At 44.1% G+C, this 20088-nt stretch overlaps 7 protein-coding genes across 7 annotated transcripts; 3 read left to right on the top strand and 4 right to left on the bottom strand.

The window, feature by feature from the left end:
* Nucleotides 1-1854: 1854 nt before the first annotated feature.
* Nucleotides 1855-4566, top strand: LOC134191192 (uncharacterized). Its single transcript, XM_062659775.1, has 4 exons — nucleotides 1855-3223; nucleotides 3287-3336; nucleotides 3957-4034; nucleotides 4096-4566. The coding sequence occupies exon 1, from the start codon at nucleotides 2117-2119 to the stop codon at nucleotides 3104-3106; it is 990 nt and encodes a 329-aa protein (XP_062515759.1). The 5' UTR covers nucleotides 1855-2116; the 3' UTR covers nucleotides 3107-3223; nucleotides 3287-3336; nucleotides 3957-4034; nucleotides 4096-4566.
* Nucleotides 4567-4766: 200 nt separating this feature from the next.
* On the top strand, nucleotides 4767-7081 carry LOC134190920 (uncharacterized). Its single transcript, XM_062659462.1, has 3 exons — nucleotides 4767-5967; nucleotides 6497-6571; nucleotides 6628-7081. The coding sequence occupies exons 1-3, from the start codon at nucleotides 4863-4865 to the stop codon at nucleotides 6894-6896; spliced, it is 1449 nt and encodes a 482-aa protein (XP_062515446.1). The 5' UTR covers nucleotides 4767-4862; the 3' UTR covers nucleotides 6897-7081.
* Nucleotides 7082-8439: 1358 nt separating this feature from the next.
* On the top strand, nucleotides 8440-11158 carry LOC134191013 (uncharacterized). The gene is made up of 2 exons (XM_062659567.1): nucleotides 8440-9573; nucleotides 10593-11158. Exons 1-2 carry the CDS (start codon nucleotides 8460-8462, stop codon nucleotides 10931-10933), a joined length of 1455 nt encoding a protein of 484 aa, XP_062515551.1. The 5' UTR covers nucleotides 8440-8459; the 3' UTR covers nucleotides 10934-11158.
* Nucleotides 11159-11535: 377 nt separating this feature from the next.
* LOC134191393 (uncharacterized) lies at nucleotides 11536-13372 on the bottom strand. Its single transcript, XM_062660004.1, has 2 exons — nucleotides 12197-13372; nucleotides 11536-12108 (listed from the first exon to the last, which is right to left on the bottom strand). Exons 1-2 carry the CDS (start codon nucleotides 13290-13292, stop codon nucleotides 11783-11785), a joined length of 1422 nt encoding a protein of 473 aa, XP_062515988.1. The 5' UTR covers nucleotides 13293-13372; the 3' UTR covers nucleotides 11536-11782.
* A 37-nt stretch (nucleotides 13373-13409) lies between these two features.
* On the bottom strand, nucleotides 13410-14834 carry LOC134191394 (arrestin domain-containing protein 3-like). The gene has a single exon (XM_062660005.1). The coding sequence runs from the start codon at nucleotides 14675-14677 to the stop codon at nucleotides 13514-13516; it is 1164 nt and encodes a 387-aa protein (XP_062515989.1). The 5' UTR covers nucleotides 14678-14834; the 3' UTR covers nucleotides 13410-13513.
* Nucleotides 14835-15104: 270 nt separating this feature from the next.
* LOC134191101 (arrestin domain-containing protein 3-like) lies at nucleotides 15105-16729 on the bottom strand. Its single transcript, XM_062659667.1, has one exon. The coding sequence runs from the start codon at nucleotides 16715-16717 to the stop codon at nucleotides 15302-15304; it is 1416 nt and encodes a 471-aa protein (XP_062515651.1). The 5' UTR covers nucleotides 16718-16729; the 3' UTR covers nucleotides 15105-15301.
* Nucleotides 16730-17330: 601 nt separating this feature from the next.
* Nucleotides 17331-18961, bottom strand: LOC134190952 (arrestin domain-containing protein 3-like). Its single transcript, XM_062659506.1, has one exon. The coding sequence runs from the start codon at nucleotides 18865-18867 to the stop codon at nucleotides 17599-17601; it is 1269 nt and encodes a 422-aa protein (XP_062515490.1). The 5' UTR covers nucleotides 18868-18961; the 3' UTR covers nucleotides 17331-17598.
* Nucleotides 18962-20088: the final 1127 nt, after the last annotated feature.

Raw genomic sequence — 20088 nt, 5'->3', positions numbered from 1 at the left:
GGCACAGACAGAATTACCTGTATGGCACTAACAAAACGACTTGTTTATGCCCCAAGTGAGCAAGCATTGACTGAAATCAAACGTGAAGTAGACAAAAGTCCTTTTCAGACATTCAAAAAGAGACTAGGTGATTACTGGCAACGGAGGAAAGAATGGGCTGTGTGTTTCCGAAAGAACTTTCCCACATGAGGCAACTATACTAACAATTATTCAGAGGCTAGCATACGCATCATAAAAGACATCCTTTTCCAAAGGAATAAAGCTTGGAATGCAATACAAATGTTCATCTTCTCACACAGACTCTCGAACTGTATTACCAGCGACGTTTAATATCTGTTGCCGCAAACAGATTAGATCATTTTGTCTCTACAAGATTTACTGTGACAGCTAGGAGTGAAAGCACACACCATTCCATCTGACGACATTGTCGCAACAGATGCCCCAGACGTTTACACTGTTGTGTGTCAGTCAGATAAGAATACAACGTGGATAGTAGACTTACAACTGGGTGAGTGCACCGGCCTGTCCCATCGGAATGCAAGTCAACTAGCCTTGCAAACACCAATTGGCAGCAGCAATGAGGTATCGCAAGAGCAGTGTCAATACTATATCCCAACGTATTCGCCTCAAGGCCGTCAGCTTTTTGCAGCAGTGGCATTAGGACAACGTTTACGCTGCCAACCCATTTCCTTTTACAGTAGTGTCCACCAAAGAGCAGAAGAAGAACATCTAAAGTCTCTTTCCATCAGTGTGAATTGGTCTGATGAAGATATCAAAAGTTCCTTTGAAAAAATTGCCCCTTGTTCTTGTGATACAACTGAAGTGGCAATTGCAGCTGACGACAACATTGATTTTAGCAATACATTTCAAAGAGATCAAGAACAAGCAATTAACAGAGGAAGCTATGAAAAGTCAAGGGACGTCATTGTACTACGTACGGGTCACTAGAGATATCAAGGAAGCTAGGGCTGCATGAAAGTCATGTCACAGACAGCTTCATAGCTGCAGTAGAAAGGTTTTGTTCCAATTATTGGAAACTACGAGGCAAAGGAATCCATTCGCCTGGTACACAGCAGCGACTGCTTTCTGCTCTACTCATATTTGGTAAAGAGGCGGGAGTCAGAAATCAAAAGAAAAAGATTCGAGTGCAACCTACTGCTGTAGCTAGACGACATTTGAAGTCCTTTTCTACCCGTCCAGCATCAGCAGGACATTGCTGACAGAACTCTCTGGAGTAACAACAAACAAGAACCACACAGACAATTTAGTAACAGACATGGTAACTAGACAAGCAGTAGCACATAACCAATTATTTTGATTACTGCTAAACCAATCAGAATTTACAACCGACATTTCGGTTGTAAGGAGCTGATTGGCTTAGAAGGCTATTTCCGAAATCATTTTGGTATCCAGACTATAGTTCGCGCGCTCTCTGGTCTGGAAGTTCGAGGCTAGCCAGGACATCGAACCAACTAATCTGTTCTGCATGTGACTCCGTGGCTCTCTTCCTAGAGCGTAACTGTAAGCGTTTCATCTTGACATCCGCTTCTTCGAATCCGGTGAGCCTTTGACAAAGCGAGTCCCTCTGTACATGTGACATTCCAGTCCTCTTCTGACCCCCTTTCGATCGATATGCCTTGTTAAGAACCTGCGTACCTTAAGAACCTGCGTACCTTAATGATTATACGTGTGTAGTGCCTTGTGCCCAGGCCAGTACCTATGAGTAAACAGATGTCTGGCGCTTAGACAGAGGGGAGGGGATGTCTATAGAGAGAGTAGGTAGTGTGTAGACATGTATACGGGACATGTGTAACTTTGGGTGGACTAGTGCGCAGGTACGTAGTGAGTAGGCGAGATAATAAGCGTTTTCGTAAGCAGTGGTGTACACAAAGATATAGCAGCATGTTACAATACTGCATGGAGATGCCCCCTTGTAGAAGCTATAGCAGCCGTTTCTAGCCTACCGTAGATACGTAGAGTTTTTAGTGTGGGCGTAGGTGAGTGAATCTCGTGAGTTTCGATGACCTTTGTTGGAATGGATGGTAATGCTTTTGTGTGCAAATTGCAAATCACGTTATCACTGTGAAAGAGTCTGCTGCTTCAACGATCTTCGGTCATGTCGGATATTCAAGATCATTTCAACGTTCTCATCGTTTGCGCTTTGGAGTCAGAGCTGCAGGCCGCCAAAGCAGTTCTAGAAAACGGAACGAACAGCAAGTTCGAACGCAAATACACACATCCCAGGAATCTCAGCAGCCTCAACGTGAGAGTGTGTGAAGGATGGAATTCTACTGAGATGAAGGTGGGCATGGCCGCACAAACAGAGATGGGAGGAATTGAGTGTCAAAAGCTGCTCTCCAAACTCGCCAAATACTTCACGGCTAACGTGTTGGTGATGACGGGCATTTGTGCCGGAGATGAGAATAAATACGGTCACGTGGAGCACGACTGTGTTTTTGTTGCTACTCGAACGACAGTAGAGAGCGGTGGGAAAGTCACAGAAGGCGGCATCTACCAACCAAGAGCACAATACTGCGGACTTGACGGAGGGATCCATGCCTCTGTTAATGAATTGGTTAATGGTCCCAGTGTCTGGTTAGAGTACATTCCAGAAAATGCTATTCGCCCCAGTCCTAGTTATCTTCAACAACTTATCCTAGACATTGTGTCCAAGAGTGGAGAGAACGGCATTACCAAGAAGGACCTACTAGGCAAGTTGACAGACATGAAATTACCTGGAATGACTACAATGGGCGACTATGACTCTGCAATGATCTATGATGGAGTTCTGGACAGCATGCTACAACAGAAATCTCCTTGGGTATCTCGAACAGTAAAATATAGCTACAATGCCACTGATGAAGGAGAAAAGTATTCAGCAGATGAATATCCGTTTCCACGTGAAGATAAGATCAAAGCTATCACTGATTGCATGGTCTCCATACCACACGTCAATTTGAACCTGAAGGCAGAGTTGAAGGCTATAAAAGAACGCGTAGCTAGCAGAGATGTTAAGGCAGTAGACATGGAGGCTCACATGTTTATGGAACAAGCCATATTGACATCTTTGCGAGACAGGGAGTACCGGGGAAAGCAATTGTCATGAAAGGCATCGCTGACTATGAATCTAGTGAAAGCAGAGGAGACTACTTTCAGGTGTATGCTGCCAGCACGTCTGCTGCCTTTCTAAGGCATATGATGACAGTCAAACAACATCTTTTTGGTAATTACTTTTAGCACAATATTCTAATTGGTTATCACACATCTTAATGTTGACTATAATTAGTTGATGAAGAATATCAATGATGAAAACTCAAGGCGGACAACCACAACAAGGTTAGTGAACGCTATGGTTGTAGATAGTAGGTGTCTAGAGTAGTGTAAAACTGTTGATCACATGTTTCGTTCATCTTGTGACATTTCATGTTCATGTGGAGCTTCTGATTGGGGCATAGCTAGTTAATTAGTCGGTGCAAGAGTGGTTGGAATAGTAAAGAAATTGTTGTATTGATAGAATACAGTGTGTAGTCTGATGTTATTTTCTACCATTAGGATATTCTAAATGAGGTAAAATTAGAGTAGACTGTGTACCGATTAGCACTGGCAGCTCTTTGCAACTTAAGTATGTTAGTACTAATATATTGTTACTATACTATCCTATAAGTAATATCATATATATTGTTAGTTTTATGTTTTAATGATGGGGTAGTGTTATTAAAATACATGTATGCGCTTGGTGTAATGTTATTTAATATTTTGTTTTACTTTTTGATAGTGCATTGTTACAACAAACTGATTGATTAATTAATATGTCGTAACAATCAGTACGTGTAGTGGTTGGCTGACAGACTATGAAATATATGAACGTGTGTATGTTTACAAATTTGTCAACTTGAATGTGTGTAACACTGTTTGTATCCTGCGTTGACTATATGGCCATGTATTATACTCTATAGATCCGCTGCCAGCTGTTCGTGTTAAGCCCAGTGGGACGTTGACACAAGGATGTTCTGCAGCTGTGCCTCAATTTGAGGGTATTTACTGATTTTCACGAGTAAAATTCTAAGGTTTGTAATTGTTTGAATGTGTCCACAGCACTTATTGACAAGTACGGTATAGAGGAAGTCACTAAGGTCATTAAAAACAATGTGTCCGGCTCCTTCCTTGATATCGGACTGGGTCTTGGCTTAAAATCGGACCAAATAAGTCAACTGACCAATCATCAATCCAGTGGAAGCGCTAGGCTTCAAGCCATCATCTCTGAAGTAGAAAAATCTGATGGCAAGAGACAGACGCTCATCAGAGTTCTCTTGGTGTGCGCAGACTTGAATGTCTTGGGCGGTATTCGGGATGACTTGCCCTACTAAGCTGGTGATATGATTCACCCAACATAATGGTGTAGTTCGATGACAATGTTGTTGTGTGATTTGTAGGGTAGCTTGATATTGTGCTGTCAGTAATGGTTTAGCTAACTTGGTTTCAAATTTCAAATTTGTATTCATGCATCTTTTTTGCTATAGGTGCAAAGAATTTGGCAAAATTGATTTATAATTTAATTTATTAACCTGTGACTTGATCTTGTGTGTCCCATGCAATTGTTTGCGTCTCTTGCGCTAGAAATGATGCGTACAATACACAGTATCAAATTATTAATTAAACAGCTCACCTTTTAAATTAATTAATTAACTAATTATTGCCTCCAACGTGTGAAGGTTTATACGGGAACCTTAGGAGGCGGACGGTTTCGATGACCTCTACCGGAATGAATAATATGCTCTTCCTACGCAAATTGCAGTTCAACCAAAAGCAGCCCCGAGTCGCTAGACGAGTTGCTCGAACGATCTGCAGTGTTTCGCTACATCATGACGGGTGTTGTAGATCATTTCAACGTATTCATTGTCTGCGCTATGGAGTCAGAGCTACAGGCTACGAAAGGAGTCCTAGAAAATGGAACTGGGAGCAAGTTTGAAAACAAATACCTACGTGTGGAAGGCCTCAGCACGCTCAACGTGAGAATGTGCGAGAAATGGAATTCTACTGAGATGAAGGTGGGCATGGTCGCACAAACAGAGATGGGAGGAATTGAGTGTCAAAAGCTGCTCTCCAAACTCGCCAAATACTTCACGGCTAACGTGTTGGCGATGACGGGCATTTGTGCCGGAGATGAGAATAAATACGGTCACGTGGAGCACGGCTGTGTTTTTGTTGCTACTAGAACGACAGTAGAGAGCGGTGGGAAAGTCACAGAAGGCGGCGCCTACCAACCAAGAGCACAATACTGCGGACTTGACAAAGGGATCCATGCCTCTGTTAATGAATTGGTTACTGGTCCCGGTGTCTGGTTAAAGTACATTCCAGAAAATGCTATTCGCCCCAGTCCTCGTTATCTTCAACAACTTATCCTAGACATTGTGTCCAAGAGTGGAGAAGACGGCGTTACCAAGAAGGACCTACTAGGCAAGTTGACAGACATGAAATTACCTGGAATGACTACAATGGACGGCTATGACTCTGCAATGATCTATGATGGAGTTCTAGAAAGGATGCTACAACAGAAATCTCCTTGGGTGTCTCGAACAGTAAAATCTAACTACATTGCCACTGATGAAGGAGAAAAGTATTCAGCAGATGAATATCCGTTTCCACGTGAAGATAAGATCAAAGCTATCACTGATTGCATGGTCTCTATACCACACGTCAATTTGAACCTGAAGGCAGAGTTGAAGGCTATAAAAGAACGCGTAGGTGACAGAAAAGTTAAGGCAGTAGACATGGAGGCTCACATGTTTATGGAACAAGCCATTGAGATCTTTGCGAGACAGGGAGTACCGGGGAAAGCAATTGTCATGAAAGGCATCGCTGACTATGGCTCTAGTGAAAGCAGAGGAGACTACTTTCAGGTGTATGCTGGCAGCACGTCTGCTGCCTTTCTAAGGCATATGATGACAGTCAAACAACATCATTTTGGTAATTACTTTTAGCACAATATTCTAATTGGTTATCACACATCTGAATGTTGACTATAATTAAGAGTGGTTGGAATAGTAAAGATATTGTTGTATTGGTAGGATACAGTGAGTAGTCTGATGCTATTTTCTACCATTAGGATATTCTAAATGAGGTAAAATTAGAGTAGACTGTGTACTAATTAGCACAGGCAGCTCTGCAATTTATGTATGTTAATACAAATATATTGTTACTATACTATATAAGTAATATCGTATTGTTAGTTTTATGTTTAATGATAGGGTAGTGGTATTAACATATATGTATGCAGCTGGTGTAATGTTATTTAAAATTTTGTTTCACTTTTTGATAGTACAGTGTTACAACAAACTGATTGACTAATTAATATGGACATCTAAATGAAATTTTAAATTATTTAAACTTAATTTTCTGCTTTAGACAATGTCGTAACAGTCAGTACGTGTAGTGATTTGGCTAGCCAGATAGTGGTTAGTATCCTACCTTGACTATATGGCCATGTATTCTATAGATCCCCCACCAGTTTGTGTTGAGGCCAGTGGGACATCGACACAGACATCTTCTTCATCTGTATCTGATGACGACAGTATGTTCTAATTTTAGTTATTAGACAACTCTTAACTTTGATATATTTTGATTTAGTCAAACGTTTGGTTGCACAGAAGAGTGCAGACGATGTGAAAAAGCTTATTGTGCAAAACGTGTCTGGCAGATATTTTGAAATTGCTGATAAACTTGGCTGGAACAGGAACCAAATAGCAAACACTACTGCACAATTACCCAACAATGATAGCAAACTGACAGCTATTATTGCAGAAGAGGTGACAAAGGTTGGCAGAAAGGTAACTCTCGAAAGAGTTCTAAAGGCGTGTCGTGACTTGGATGCTGCTGGGTTTATTCTCGAGGCCTGAATTAGATCTTTAGATCTTAGCCGTGTTTGTACTAGCTGTGATGAGTTGGCTCTAGCATTTAAGTCGTTTTATGACCTTTTTAGTGCTGTTGTTCTAAAGTTGCTTTTGTCTTTTTTTGTTATTAACGGTAGCTGCTTTTTTGGTTTTTTTGGGTAAAAAAAGAGTGATGATATTGCTGTAACAAAATGTTGCAGAATTTTGTGATGTGCCCTTATTCTAAGTGCTTGTTCCAGTAGCGTAGTATGCATATATTTGTGAAGGCTGTCATCATGGCGTCCCATGCTGTCATTACTGCCACACTGACGTAGGAACTGGACACTTGAAAGGGCCTAGTATTTGCTGGTTTAGTCAAGTGGCATGCACACTGGCAAGCTTCCACCACGACACCTGGAACCAAGGACAAACCAAACGCAATACGTTGGCGATCCCTACTGAGCTCTAGAGGCGTTCCTCTAACTCACTCGAATGGTATGGGAAAGGGACCATCTAGGAAAGGGATTGTGATTGTACGCTTCTAATACTCCCTTCAAAGCACTGGCGTAGCGTCGGGGGAGGAGGGGGGGATGAAGAAAGCGCCATGTTCCCTAGCTTTGTCCATCACACTGTTTTGGCAGTGGCGGACATTCATACTGCAGAGAAGTAAAACGTAGAAATGGGCGTGGCTTTGCACTGTAATAAATCAGCTTTTTCCAAACTTGAGGACCACTCTACGCCGGTGCAAGTCCCTTAGATGATTGGCACTTCAGCTGGACCATATTCTCTCTGTTTCTCTGCCGTCCACAACAACGCCGCGGAATTGATGGACTATCAGCACCAACCCCTTAGTTCTGCTTCTTTGCTTTCCTGTCCTTGTAAGTTGTCTAATTTCTAGCAAACGCATGCAGGTGCTTCATTGTTTCGCGGACTCAACCCAAAGTTACAAGTTTAAGTTAAAGTTGCATGGATATGTCAAATTGTGTTTTGTGGAGTCTATTTCGTCTTTGATAGAGTGCTGCAGCTGATTTGCACATACGTGACCGGTGTTGAATGAAATTGGTTATATATACGTTGATAATAGGTGTGTACTGGCCAGATAATTAATTAGGTTAATTAATTAGCCAGCATACGTATATCATAGGTGTGGAGACGACTTGGCTCTAGCGTTGAATTGCTTTGTGCAGTTTGTGTAATGCTGTTGTGCTGCTTTCTGCTGCTTTTGCTTTGTCATTGACTGCTTCTAATTAATTCAGAAAATTTGTGGAGTAAATTTTTTGCTATCTTTTTTTGTGTATTACCCTACTAGTGATACACTCATAGTTTTTCCAAGAAGAATTAATTAGAAGGCTGTGGGTGATCCAGACACGTACTGCGTGCTCCAACCTAAACTTTACAATTAGCGCACAGACCGATCGACGGACGGATAAAACGTAGACATATTATTGTATAGACTAATTGTTCATGCGGCAAATTTTCCTACTTGTCATATCAAACTACACTGTTGTGGGCGTGGTGGTGCGTGACCCCCGTTGCGTTTAGCGCACGCAAACTGGACACTCGAGCCAGGGTCGCCCACCATTCTAGTGTATGGCGTCTTCAGACCTCGAGCATGTGAACTTGCTGTGTCTGTTTCCTCGCGAATCTGATTTGCAAGCCGCCATAGACGTATTCGAACACGACACCGGCAGCAAATTTGTCCTCGACCCCCGACGTCTTCAAGTCGGTGCTCGCATCTGTCAGAAGTGGAAGTCGAATCGCGATGCGAACGAAATCAGCGTACTGTTCGCGTCGCAGACGAAATCCGGAGGAACGGAATGCTCTTCGCGCTTGTCCGAGTTGGCGTCTCACTACTCGGCCGATCTCGCCGTCATGGCTGGGACGTGCACCGGTCTGGAAGATGCCGACAGTCGACTGCAACACGCAAGCGTGCTGGTGGTGCGGAAGGCCACTCTGATGGCAGGCCTCCAGTCAACAGGCCTCCAGTCAACCGAGTTCAGAGCGGATGCCGAGTACGCAGAGTTAGAGTCTGAATTAGTCAAGCTCATCGATCCTTTCATTACTACAGAGATAGATGGGGTAAACGGTTGGCTTGATGTGATTCCTGATCATCGTTGCTGTCCCAGTCCTCGGTACGCGCGTGAAATAGTCATCGAGATGTTAAGTGATTCACGCGGATTGGCTAAGAGGGATGTTTTAGGAAAGGTTCAGCGGCTTCAACAGACGGTGAAAAGATTTAGTGCAATGGATAGTGCAAAGTGGGGATACATAATCAGAACTATGATGAATGATAGTGTTCCTTGGATTGAGGTAATTGACGACGAATTGTGCATTTTGAAAAATACGAAGAGAGCTGTCAAGTATTATAATGCAGCAGATCACTTTCCGCGCAAAGATCAAGTCGGAGTGTCTCTTTGTACAATAGGGAGCATGGACTGGCAGCTGGAGAATCTTGCATCCGAAATCAATGAATTGAGAAGACGAATGGCTACAAAAACTTTGGTTGCTGTTGATCAAGAATCGTATCAGTTCATGAAATTGTGTCCAAGCATATTGAAAGGATCTCGATGTCTGGTGGTAAAAGGGATGTCAGAGTATTGTCCAGGCATGCACGGTCAACCTGCAGTGTTTGAAACGTATGCAGCATGTACGGCAGCTGCGTTTCTGCGCTCTCTGGTAACAAAGCGTCAGAGTAATCTTTTCAGTGAGTGACATTCTGTTATTATTGTATTGTGTAGATGTTCAGTCAAGTGATTTAATTAATTAATTAATCATTAACTTGGATTGTGATTAAACCAAAAAGTTTTGGTAATCGAGAAGCATTAACGACTTTCTATCTTTCTAAACTTTGGTGTTTTGGGTGACGTCTGCCATGCCGTACTTGATTATTATCCTAGGGCTCAAGTAAGCCCCCAGCCCCAACTTTGGCTAAGCCTCTAAGGTTTCACACCTCTTAGTCCCTTAAAGGAAAATCTCAACAAATACTATAACTTGCTGAAAGAAAGATACAAGACCCAATATCTTCCTGCAGAAAGCTTATGGTCCAATCAGCCACAGAAGCAGAGAATGGGCCACGAGTTGCTCAGACTCTCCGTTGCGGTAAAAGTCTGCAGTAAACAGTTGCAAAGGGTTGTGTCATGAAGTGACCACTTTTATCTGAGAGATGGTTGATTTTGGTGAGACTTCTTCTTTAATTAATGGCGATGGTGCTTTCCACAGTGACTGTTTGCTAGATTCGTGCCTGTGGAAATGTCGACATTCTTCAACTTGCACATCCCTGTCGATCACATGTTTGAAGATTTTGATAACTATCAGTAGCGGTGGTTCAAGCTCTACTAGTATAGCAACATGGTGTTTGAAATAAGCCAATCACTTCTGCCAATTAACAACTTTAGGTGTCAGTTTTAGAGAGAGACCCCATCCCACATGTGACCTTTGACTCTGGCCAACCATTGGGGTGGGATAATAATCAAGCGAGTATGGTAATTGGATTGGTGCAGACATTAGTAGGGCAAATCTTCATAATTTGTACTTTTATGTGACTTAATTGAATGCACTCAAGCAATTTAATATGCTAGTTTTGTAATAGCAGAAGTTTGGTAACCTTCTCATGTGGAGAGTTCCGGCCACAAGGAAACAACATCAATAATTTATGTTTTAGACTAATAATGCTGTTATTGTGGCAAACTTAATAGCAACTAATTAAGACTATGGTTTGTTTAGAAACTTCACCTGTTGTTCCTTCTGACAGTCAAATCTCAATTTCTGATTTTGATTTTTCACGCCGAGATGTCGTCGATGCCACTTTAAGGGCAGTACAAAGCCATGCTGCCACTAGGGCTCAAGTCATTGGTATGGCGATGGGTCTCACACAAGATCATATCAAAGGCCTTGTTCATCACGTAGTCGAACCCTGTGATCAAGTCAGGGTAATTTTTGGAGCTAATGTTAGTCGTGTTGGTACAGCAAGGGCTGCACGTCAACTGTTGATGGCATGCAAGACGATCTCAGGTGGCAACTTCCAAGTTATTGTAGATGAAATTAGGAGGGAGGTGGGAAATTAGACTGCTGGACAACGTAGTTGCCAATCCGTGCATTGGTTCAGTGCTGTGTAATGTTCAAACCTTTTCTATAGTGACTGTAGAGCCATCTTCCGTAGTTCTGAGTCTCGGCTCAACTGCTTTGCTTTTTTATGTGACTGGATTTTTGCTGCTATTGTAGTACTGGTTTTGAAGCTGTATAGAAATGGAGATTTAAAAGGCATTTTCAATAATCAAGGACAGCTAGTATTTGTTATATTGTTTTTGCGATAAACCGTGAAAGCTGAAGCATATGGTGTGTGTGTGTGTGTGTGTGTGTGTGTGTGTGTGTGTGTGTGTGTGTGTGTTTGTGTGGTGTGTCAACTGCGACAAAGTCTATCAGCCACTTTGGTCAGGTGGGACTTCAAGCTCCTGCGTAATGCACAAGAACCAGGGGTATGACCGCATCTAACGGGAGCTCCTTGTCCATTTGTCATTTTGCTGTGTGTGTGTGTGTGTGTGTGTGTGTGTGTGTGTGTGTGTGTGTGTCTGTCTGTCTGTCTGTCTGTCTGGCTGTCGTCTGTCTGCCTGTGTGTGTGTGTGTGTGTGTGTGTGTGTGTGTGTGTGTGTGTGTGTGTGTGTGTGTGTGTGATGGTTGAGAACACTGATCCATCTTTTTAAGTAAATAGCAACTTGTTTTTCTATTCCAAATGATCATTGCACGACTACAAACTTATTTGTATAAGATGTTGACATCAACAGTTTCTAGTAGTATATCTGGCATAAAATACTAGCATTCTGTGATTGTGTCATCATCTCAGATGCACAATCAGGCCAGCCATTACATCTATTTGCAATACATTTCAGGTAGAAATTGACAATAATCGTCACTGGTCAGTGGTGTCTGACAGTCAGTAACTGTTTCACCACAGATTGGTAGATACGTTCATCCACCTGCCTACAAGCTGTCAGTAACTTCACAGCAGCCTCTCTTCGACCATCTTTAGCTTTTGTTTCGAACAAAATGGAAATGTGATCTTGAGGCTCAACAGTGGCATGTAGCAGACATGATACCTCATCCAGTGAAAAGCCCATTTCAAGCCCTATGACAAATGCTCTCGAACTAGCATAGTTCTTGACTGCAATCAACAGACAACTGATGTTGGCGTCGTTTGAAAAATCTATCCTAAGTTCCCCGACAGGGCTGGTCACAATGTTTTCTAACCAAATACAGCTATTAGAGTATTCTATGTGATTATTAAGTAATAATGTACTATACATGACCATTAGTGTATGTTTACTGCTTACTGAAAAGGAGCTGATGAACGTTGGAGATGAAGTATTTCAAAAACGCAGCTGAAGAAGCTACAACAAACTTCTCATAGCAATTTATTGGTTGTTCCTCCGTGTAGTGATCCGTGACGCCCTTGATCACAACATAATGAGCTTCAGGAAATAAAGTCTTAGCCTCTTTCATGAAACGATAGGCATCCTTGTCGACAGCCATTAGTCTGTTTGCTCCCATCCTTCTTCTTAAATTTTCAGTATCTGCTGGAGTCATTACACTAGGGTGGTCGACAGTCCCGATCGTTTCAAATATCAACGAAGGGCTATCTCGTTTGGGAAATATACCTTCGTGTGCATTTCGACTATATTTATGCCCCTGTTTTGTTGCTTTGAGGACATCACCATGCTCACCCGTCTCCTCGATCCATTCCTTTTCATTTACTAGACATTTGATAATTGATGCCCACGTCATGTTCGACATTGCCCCAAATCCAGAAAATCCCTTTAATTTCTGGCATCGCTCTAAAACGGATTTCTTAGTTATTCCATCTGGTTCACTTATAATAATGTCCAGCACAATTTCCCTCGCATAACGAGGACTAGGGCATTGCATATCTGAAGGCACCAACTTGCTCCATTCAGGACTCTCTCTGTGGACAAATTCGTTCATCAGAGTCATCATTTTACCACTCACTTCGGCATACTCTGCCTCAACTTCATACTTCTCGCCGTGTTTTGTTCCCCTACTTATGGCCGCCTTTTTAGCAATAAATACGCAGCCGTGCTCCACAACACTGTGTTCAACCTCCACACTTGAACATCTTCCTAGCATGACAAGCAGCTCGGGTTGATATCGACTAGACAATTCTGTGAGCCTTTCACTGCACGAATGGACGTCTGAGCTTTTCTGTGAGGCAAGAGCGACGGTCAGAAATGGGTGGCCTTTTGATTTGGGTCTCCATTTCGAGCAATAACGAAGATTGATGTCATCCGACTGCAAGAGAAATTTGCCATCCGATTCATGTTGAAGCACTGTCTCAACGACTTGGGAGTCCGGAGACTGCGAGCAAACTATCAGTAAGTTGACAGGAGAGCCTCTAAGCCTGATGGCCGTCATTGGTGACGGGTGACGGGCACTTCAATAATGGTGGACAAGTCACGTGCACGTTTAGTTTGCGCGCGCTAGGCTATTTTTATAGTAGGGTGACGTGTGTACTGTACATATAAACAAAAATTATCACCATTACTACAGTATATGTCTAGTCATTAAAGGCTTCTATAATACTCTAATAAAAAAATTTTTGTCTCTTCTAGTTCATCAGACAACAACTAAAAACATCACCTGTTGAGTGGCCTAGCTTTTGAATAAGGAACTACAGGACAGTAATTCAAGTCACCCATGGTACCATCATCGTCATCTTCAGCAATATTAACTGTAAATCTAGTTGCATCTGCCTCTACCAGTGGACAAGTTACAGGAAGAACAAACGTTGCTTCAGGTAAAGACATCGGCTGTGGAAGAGCAAACACACCTATTGCCTTGTTGTCAACATACATTGCATGCTGATCGACATGTTGCACTGTCTCGCAAAGTGGAATTGTGCCCAATATGATGGGAAAGTGAACCCTGAGATTCAAACCTCTCGCTACGACCACACACACTTGTACATAGTGCAAATGTCTAATGAAGCTGCATCCCTCGATCGACGGTGAACATGCCGGAATCGTCATTGGTCTATTCTCCCACTTGTCCGATGCACCAACCTCAATAGGGTCACCCATCACTTCACTCAATAATATTCTTACACCACCATCACCAGCTCGCGTAGCAGAACCATTTTCTTTCCGTATTGTAAAAGAGATCAACTGCGCTCGAATGCCAGTCATCACTCTCCTAGTCAAATTTTCAGCCAATGCAGACACCCGAATCGTGTCCCCAGGGCAGTATCCCGTCCTGTCAATACTGGCACTCAAACTCAGAGGCCCGGATTTGCAACAGAGACAACAGAGTGTCTTGTCGTTTTCACTGCGCATTGGTATAGAAAGCACAGGATCATTGACGTCGATGTGCTGAATCACAGTGAAAGGCCGTTTATACTTGACACGACCTGTAGGGTCTAAATCCACAGTAGCCATTACCCAGTAGCGAATAAACGTTACTCCCACTCCAAACAGCTCAAATGAGGATGGCAGGCCAGCGGGCAAGTTGAAACTAAATGGAAAGGAATGCTCTCCAGCTTGGAGGTGCGGTGTATTCTCTGTTTTGCTCCAAACTGTGACAGTATCGTCAACTAGAGTCTCCATGTTTTTGTATTTCACTCGATTCTGGCCAGCTTGTTCGGACCAGCGTACTTTTGCCATCCCTCGAACGACAACATCTATCTTCGTCGCTGCCAGGGGTTCGACTACTTCCAGATAAAGATGGCCACAAAGAGCTTGTCCTGGGAAGTAAAAGCGCCGGTTGTTCTTGTAGACGACATAGAATTGTGCCAACGCAGTCATGACGGAAGGTCAGAATACCACAAAGCGCGGCCATGGCAATATCTGGACTCCGAGCCACAAATGCATCTAATTTTTAATAGAGTCTGTGTCCACACGGCTCTGATGCCTGGTTCTGTGTATATGTACACTGTACTGTATATATACACATCAGAATGTATGTAAATTGTGTGTGTGTGTGTGTGTGTGTGTGTGTGTGTGTGTGTGTGCGTGCGTCTACATTTTTGGACAAGGGAGACAATTTTTAATTAATATATTGGTGTTTCAGATATATATCCAATTGCAAGGACCTCAGGGTTGTCAAACTTGTATTACAGGTGCACAATGACAGAGACGTTCTTAGAATGATGTTATGTCATTCTAAGAACTACAGTCAAGGACACAGGTAAGCTTGCATTACATTCAAATTCCATTATACAACTTTTCATAACTGAAATTCTTTCATTACTCAAAGTTGAAACTCAAACACAAATAGTTGCTAGACTCCTTTATAATCTATTACATCCTCCTATCTGCAGGGAGTAGTGGTAAACCCAGTGATTTCTACAATTCTCTTGGTGAACTATAGTGCAGTGCTGAATCGCCTATTTGCAGTGCAGCACACTGACGACTCAAAAACGTGTCCATCTATGCTTTATCGTGCATGTCCTGTACAGAGTGTGGTTCGATGAGTTGCATAGGTATAGCATCAGACCCTACGATGTGTGAATCGCCAAACGGCTCTGCCTGGGGTGTGACATAGGGATCTGAGTGATGCTGCTTCTCACCATGTACGGGGATATTTTGTTGGGCAGAGTCAGGTAGCGTCTGGTCATATTGCAATGGACCCGGCATCTCAAAGCTGTGAGGTTGCAAAGAAACGTCAACATGGAATGGGTCATTAGCAGTAGGCCTTTCTGAAGAAACGAATGGTAACAGAGGTGTGTACTGAACAACACCCATAGCGTTACGATCATCATTGTCTCTAATATCAACTGTGATCCCGGTGGCTTCTGCATATGGTGGTGGGTGGACTGGAACAGTTGAAGACACCTGAGAAGTGATTGATGATTCCGGAAGCTGAAGCCAATTCTCTGTTCTGCTCTCGACATGCATCACCTGTTGAAGAGGTCGTGGAATGTCTTGACGTAGTGGAACGGTACCGATTACTATTGGAAAATGCATACTGAGATTGAAACCGTTTGGCACAACAACACTTAGTTGTATGTAGTAAGATTGATCAATGATGCGACATGTCTTGATCGAGGGTGGCACCGGTGGGATCGGGAATCTTCGGTTCTCCCACCTGTCGGTCGCACCAACTGCGATCACCTCTCCCATCAGTTCACATACCGTTCGGCTTATCATACTCGATGCCCCATGAGCAGTACGTCTGGTTACGGCAATCAATGAAACCCGAATGCCACGCATTACTCGGTTTGTAATATTCTCAGCAGTAGCAGATACAACGACCGCTTCGCCGGGACAAAAGCCGACTCTGTCAATACTAGCCTGTAACCTCAATGGGCCCGATTCACAGCACAAACAGCAAATCATCTTTTCATTTTCACTGCGCATAGGAACAAGCAGGCGGTGTTCATTCACATCGATGTACTCAATGACAGTGAAAGGTCTCTGGCACTTGAACTGAGAGGATCCCAAATCCACGTTTGCCACGATCCAATATCTAATATAAGCCGTGCTATAGGTAGACAACTCAAACGAAGACGGTATGCCGAGAGGAAGACTGAAAGTAAACGAAAACGAGTGCATCCCCGGTGGAAGTATGGCAGGGCTGTCTGCACTTAGCGCACTAGGCCACACGACGATTGCATGGTCGAAGTACTGTTCATTGTCGGAATACGTGTGTGTTCGTCTGTCATCTCCAGTGCCGCTGGTTTCCGTCCAGTATACGTGTGCACGACCGCGCAGCACCACACTGACTCGCTTCGGCGCCAAGGGTTGAACGATTTCAAGAAATACGTTACCGGAGACGGTCTGGCCAGGATAGTAGGCCTGTTGGTTGTTCGCATAGTTGATGAAGATCTGTCTCACAATACTCATGGCGCACCTCAGACTCACGTGAGCCTTGCAGTGTCCGGTTCCCGTATAACACTTTCAACCTCCCGTGAACAAACGGCTCTACTAGGTGTCGTTACTGCCGTTGACAGGCGCAGAATACAAACCACGACGTGTGGGGACGTGAGCTTGCGTGAAGAGCGCACTTCAAGTCGTCGTTTGTGTACAGTGTAGTCTTTGGTAGGCAGCAGATATGCAATGCCTTAGAAAGGTGTGCATTTATGAAACTGAACGCTAAAAGTGGTCCTAGGACCAACCGCAATATATTGAGAAGAGGCGGTACACGTACCATCCCAGACCCGGCGCTACACGGGTCTGGGAGGTCGAGGCTAACTTTACTGCGTTTGCACGTGATGGGAGGAGAAATAGGAGGAGAGAAGAAAGAAATTTATACATGTACTCATGAGAAGTATTGACGTCAACAATTATCTACACGTAATAGGAGCGCTGATTGGCCGTTTGTCTGTTGGCGGTGGATTAGATGTTACGCCATATTTACCTTCTACTCCGGGTCTCCCATCACGTGCAGAAAGCAGTCTGGAGTACCGAGGTTATAGTTGAATTCAACTGGTTAATTTACTGCAGAAATAGTCACGTGATGAATTGTGTTCAATTTGTATACACTTACTCACACATATTAGATGGCTTTGCATATATTAAAATTAGTAATTTTGTGGCACATCTCGCATGCAACAGCTATGTGCCGTGCCATATGCCATGCTGTGTGCCATGCCTGTGAGCAAGTTACCAAAAATTGCAAGGCTATTACTCTATCAGTAGCAATGTGTTCAACTGCCACCACAGATTAAGAAATAGTGCAAACACAACAGTTACTGCGCATACAGAAACATTACTATTGTATTCAGTTAGTGGGTTGGCGGTCCAAAGTATTGTCCTCCCATTGGCTGCATAGGATACTCCCCTGGTGGAGGTCCGGGTGGCCCTGGTTCCCAAGGTTGATTTGTCTGAGAATAGGTTGGAATGTATGGATACCGAGGTAGGTACTGAAGGTTACCGTACGTGTACTTGTCATCGCTCTCTCCAATATTGACCGATGGCTCGTCTACTGCTTCTGCATAGCACGGAGGAGCCGACGGTACAACCACTGGCTCATGTGGCATGGCAATGGCTTGAGGTACCCCGCGTACGCCGAGGCTTCTGTTGTCGATGAATTGAGGCTGTGACTGAATGGCTTCAGCCTCGTCTTCACGTAGTGGAACAGTGCCGATTACAACAGGAAAAAGGATTTTGAGATTGATCCCTCTTGGCACTACCACAGCTATCTGAACGTAGTAGGAATGGTCTATGATTCTGCATGATTTGACAGATGGTGGAGCAGGAGGGATAGCCAATGATCTTCTTCCCCATTGGTCAAATGCTCCTCCGCGCAATTCCTCGCCCATTATTTCACATATTGTTGTTGTGCCAGTCCTGCGATGTCCTCGAGCAGTGACGGTTGTAATAGAAATCAGCCGTCCTCGCATGCCTCGCATTGATCGACTGGTCATGTTACGAGCGGTAGCCGATATGGTAACCGATTCACCGGGACAGTAACCTGCCCGGTCGATACTAGCCTCGAGATTCAAGGGACCAGATTTGCAGCACAGACAGCACAGATGCTTTTCGTTGTCACTCCTCATGGGAGTTAGAAATACGGGGTCATTGATATCAATACGAGCAATAACAGTAAACGGTTGCTTGCATTTGTAATCAAACTTCCACGGTCTGTCGACGTTAGCTGTTACCCAATACCGAATGTGGGCTCGGAACGGTCCTTTCGGCTCCAAGGATGACGGAACAGCGTGAGGCACCTGGAAAGAGAAAGGAAACGTATGAATTCCCGGATAGAGTGTTGGATTCTCTCCTTCTCGATCTCCTTCCTCTTTTCCCCAGACGGTAACACATTGATTGACGTACGTTTCACGGTCTGTGTAGCTTACAGTGTGACTATGCTGTCCTGATCCGTGTTGTTCTGTCCAATGGACGTAGGCCTCGCCGCGCAGAGTGATGCGCAAACCACGTGCAGTCACTTCGTCGGTGATTTCGAGCACTGCCTGTCCGGCGACAACCTGTCCTGGGTAGTAAACGTACTGATTGTTGGCGTATGTGATGGAGAAGCTCTTCATCCGCCCCATAGTAAACGAACTGTGTACCTCCTGTGTACGTACCGGTGTAGCAGCGGATTAGGTCCGGCCTGTCAAATAGGTCCGCTTGTCGGTAACCTTGAGTAATGTGTACACATGCGTAGTACACATGCGTAGTACAGTACACATACCTAGTTTCTACACTGTACCTCATAGCGAGCCGAGCTGACCCGACCCGAGCCGCGCCAGCTCAGTATTCCAGCCCGCGACACACTGTAGAAGGAAGCCGATGCGTGCCATTAACGTGCGTTCGTTGCTTGAGCTTGACGTAGCTCGCGTTAGCTCACGTTTACAATGGACAGAAGCCAAGCTGCTCGCGTTTTTTCTCTATGGCTTTACAACAGTCATATCGAGAATGCGTAGGACATATACGAGACGTCGTTAGCCTCGCCCCAGACGCAGTGTGGTGATGGAAGCGCATCCGGGGCTGCAATCCACTACTGCGTTTGGGGCTAATGAGTCATAGTAGCCTCGTACCCAGGCCCTCTTGCGCGCCTGAAGAAGATTATCTTGGATTTGGTAGTAGGCGTAAGGACTGTCCACACTGGCAACTGGATCGCGATAAATCCCATCCACATTGCGAGGTCGCGATCCGATCGCGATTGGTTGAATCCAATTAGAAATAGTGGAGTTACCTCTACGTACGCTACGAGTGTAGTCGGAACATCTAACACTCCTCTCTCGTCTTTGTTCTCGCTGTCGCTGTATCAACGCTTTCCACAAGCAAAGAAGCCACACGTGCACATCCGTCATCAGTCACGTGATATCGAAAATGAGTAGAAGGTAGCGTTTTCAAAGTGCAGTGTGGACGCTCGCCATCCTGCGATCGGATCGCGATCAGCAGAATCGCGATCCATTCTGTGGACAGGGCTCTAGATTGTGGTAACATTGCGCTGTACAACTGCGCATGCGCACACCTGTCAGTCTCCACGCTTACTTCAGACTTACGAAAATGACTTCCACATTTTCCTAGTAGCACAGCCAGTCTTGTAAATCGGCTAGGGATATCAAGGTCTTCTAGACTCGTACCGGTATTTTAGCACGCGAGAGCGGCAATCACGCACGTTGCTATGTCAACAACACACACACAACACAGGAGCGAGGATTTAATTAATTAAAAGTTTCAGTCGACTAGCTAGCTGGTGTAGAACTAAATAAGCAAGAGAACAACAGGGTAGCAGCCGGGGGAGTGGAGTTTTTTGTACTGCTAAT

This window comes from Corticium candelabrum, chromosome 15, assembly GCF_963422355.1.
Source record: "Corticium candelabrum chromosome 15, ooCorCand1.1, whole genome shotgun sequence".
NCBI lineage: Eukaryota > Metazoa > Porifera > Homoscleromorpha > Homosclerophorida > Plakinidae > Corticium > Corticium candelabrum.
The sequence above is the reverse complement of the archived record's forward strand: the minus strand, read 5'-3'. Positions and strand labels throughout refer to the sequence as shown.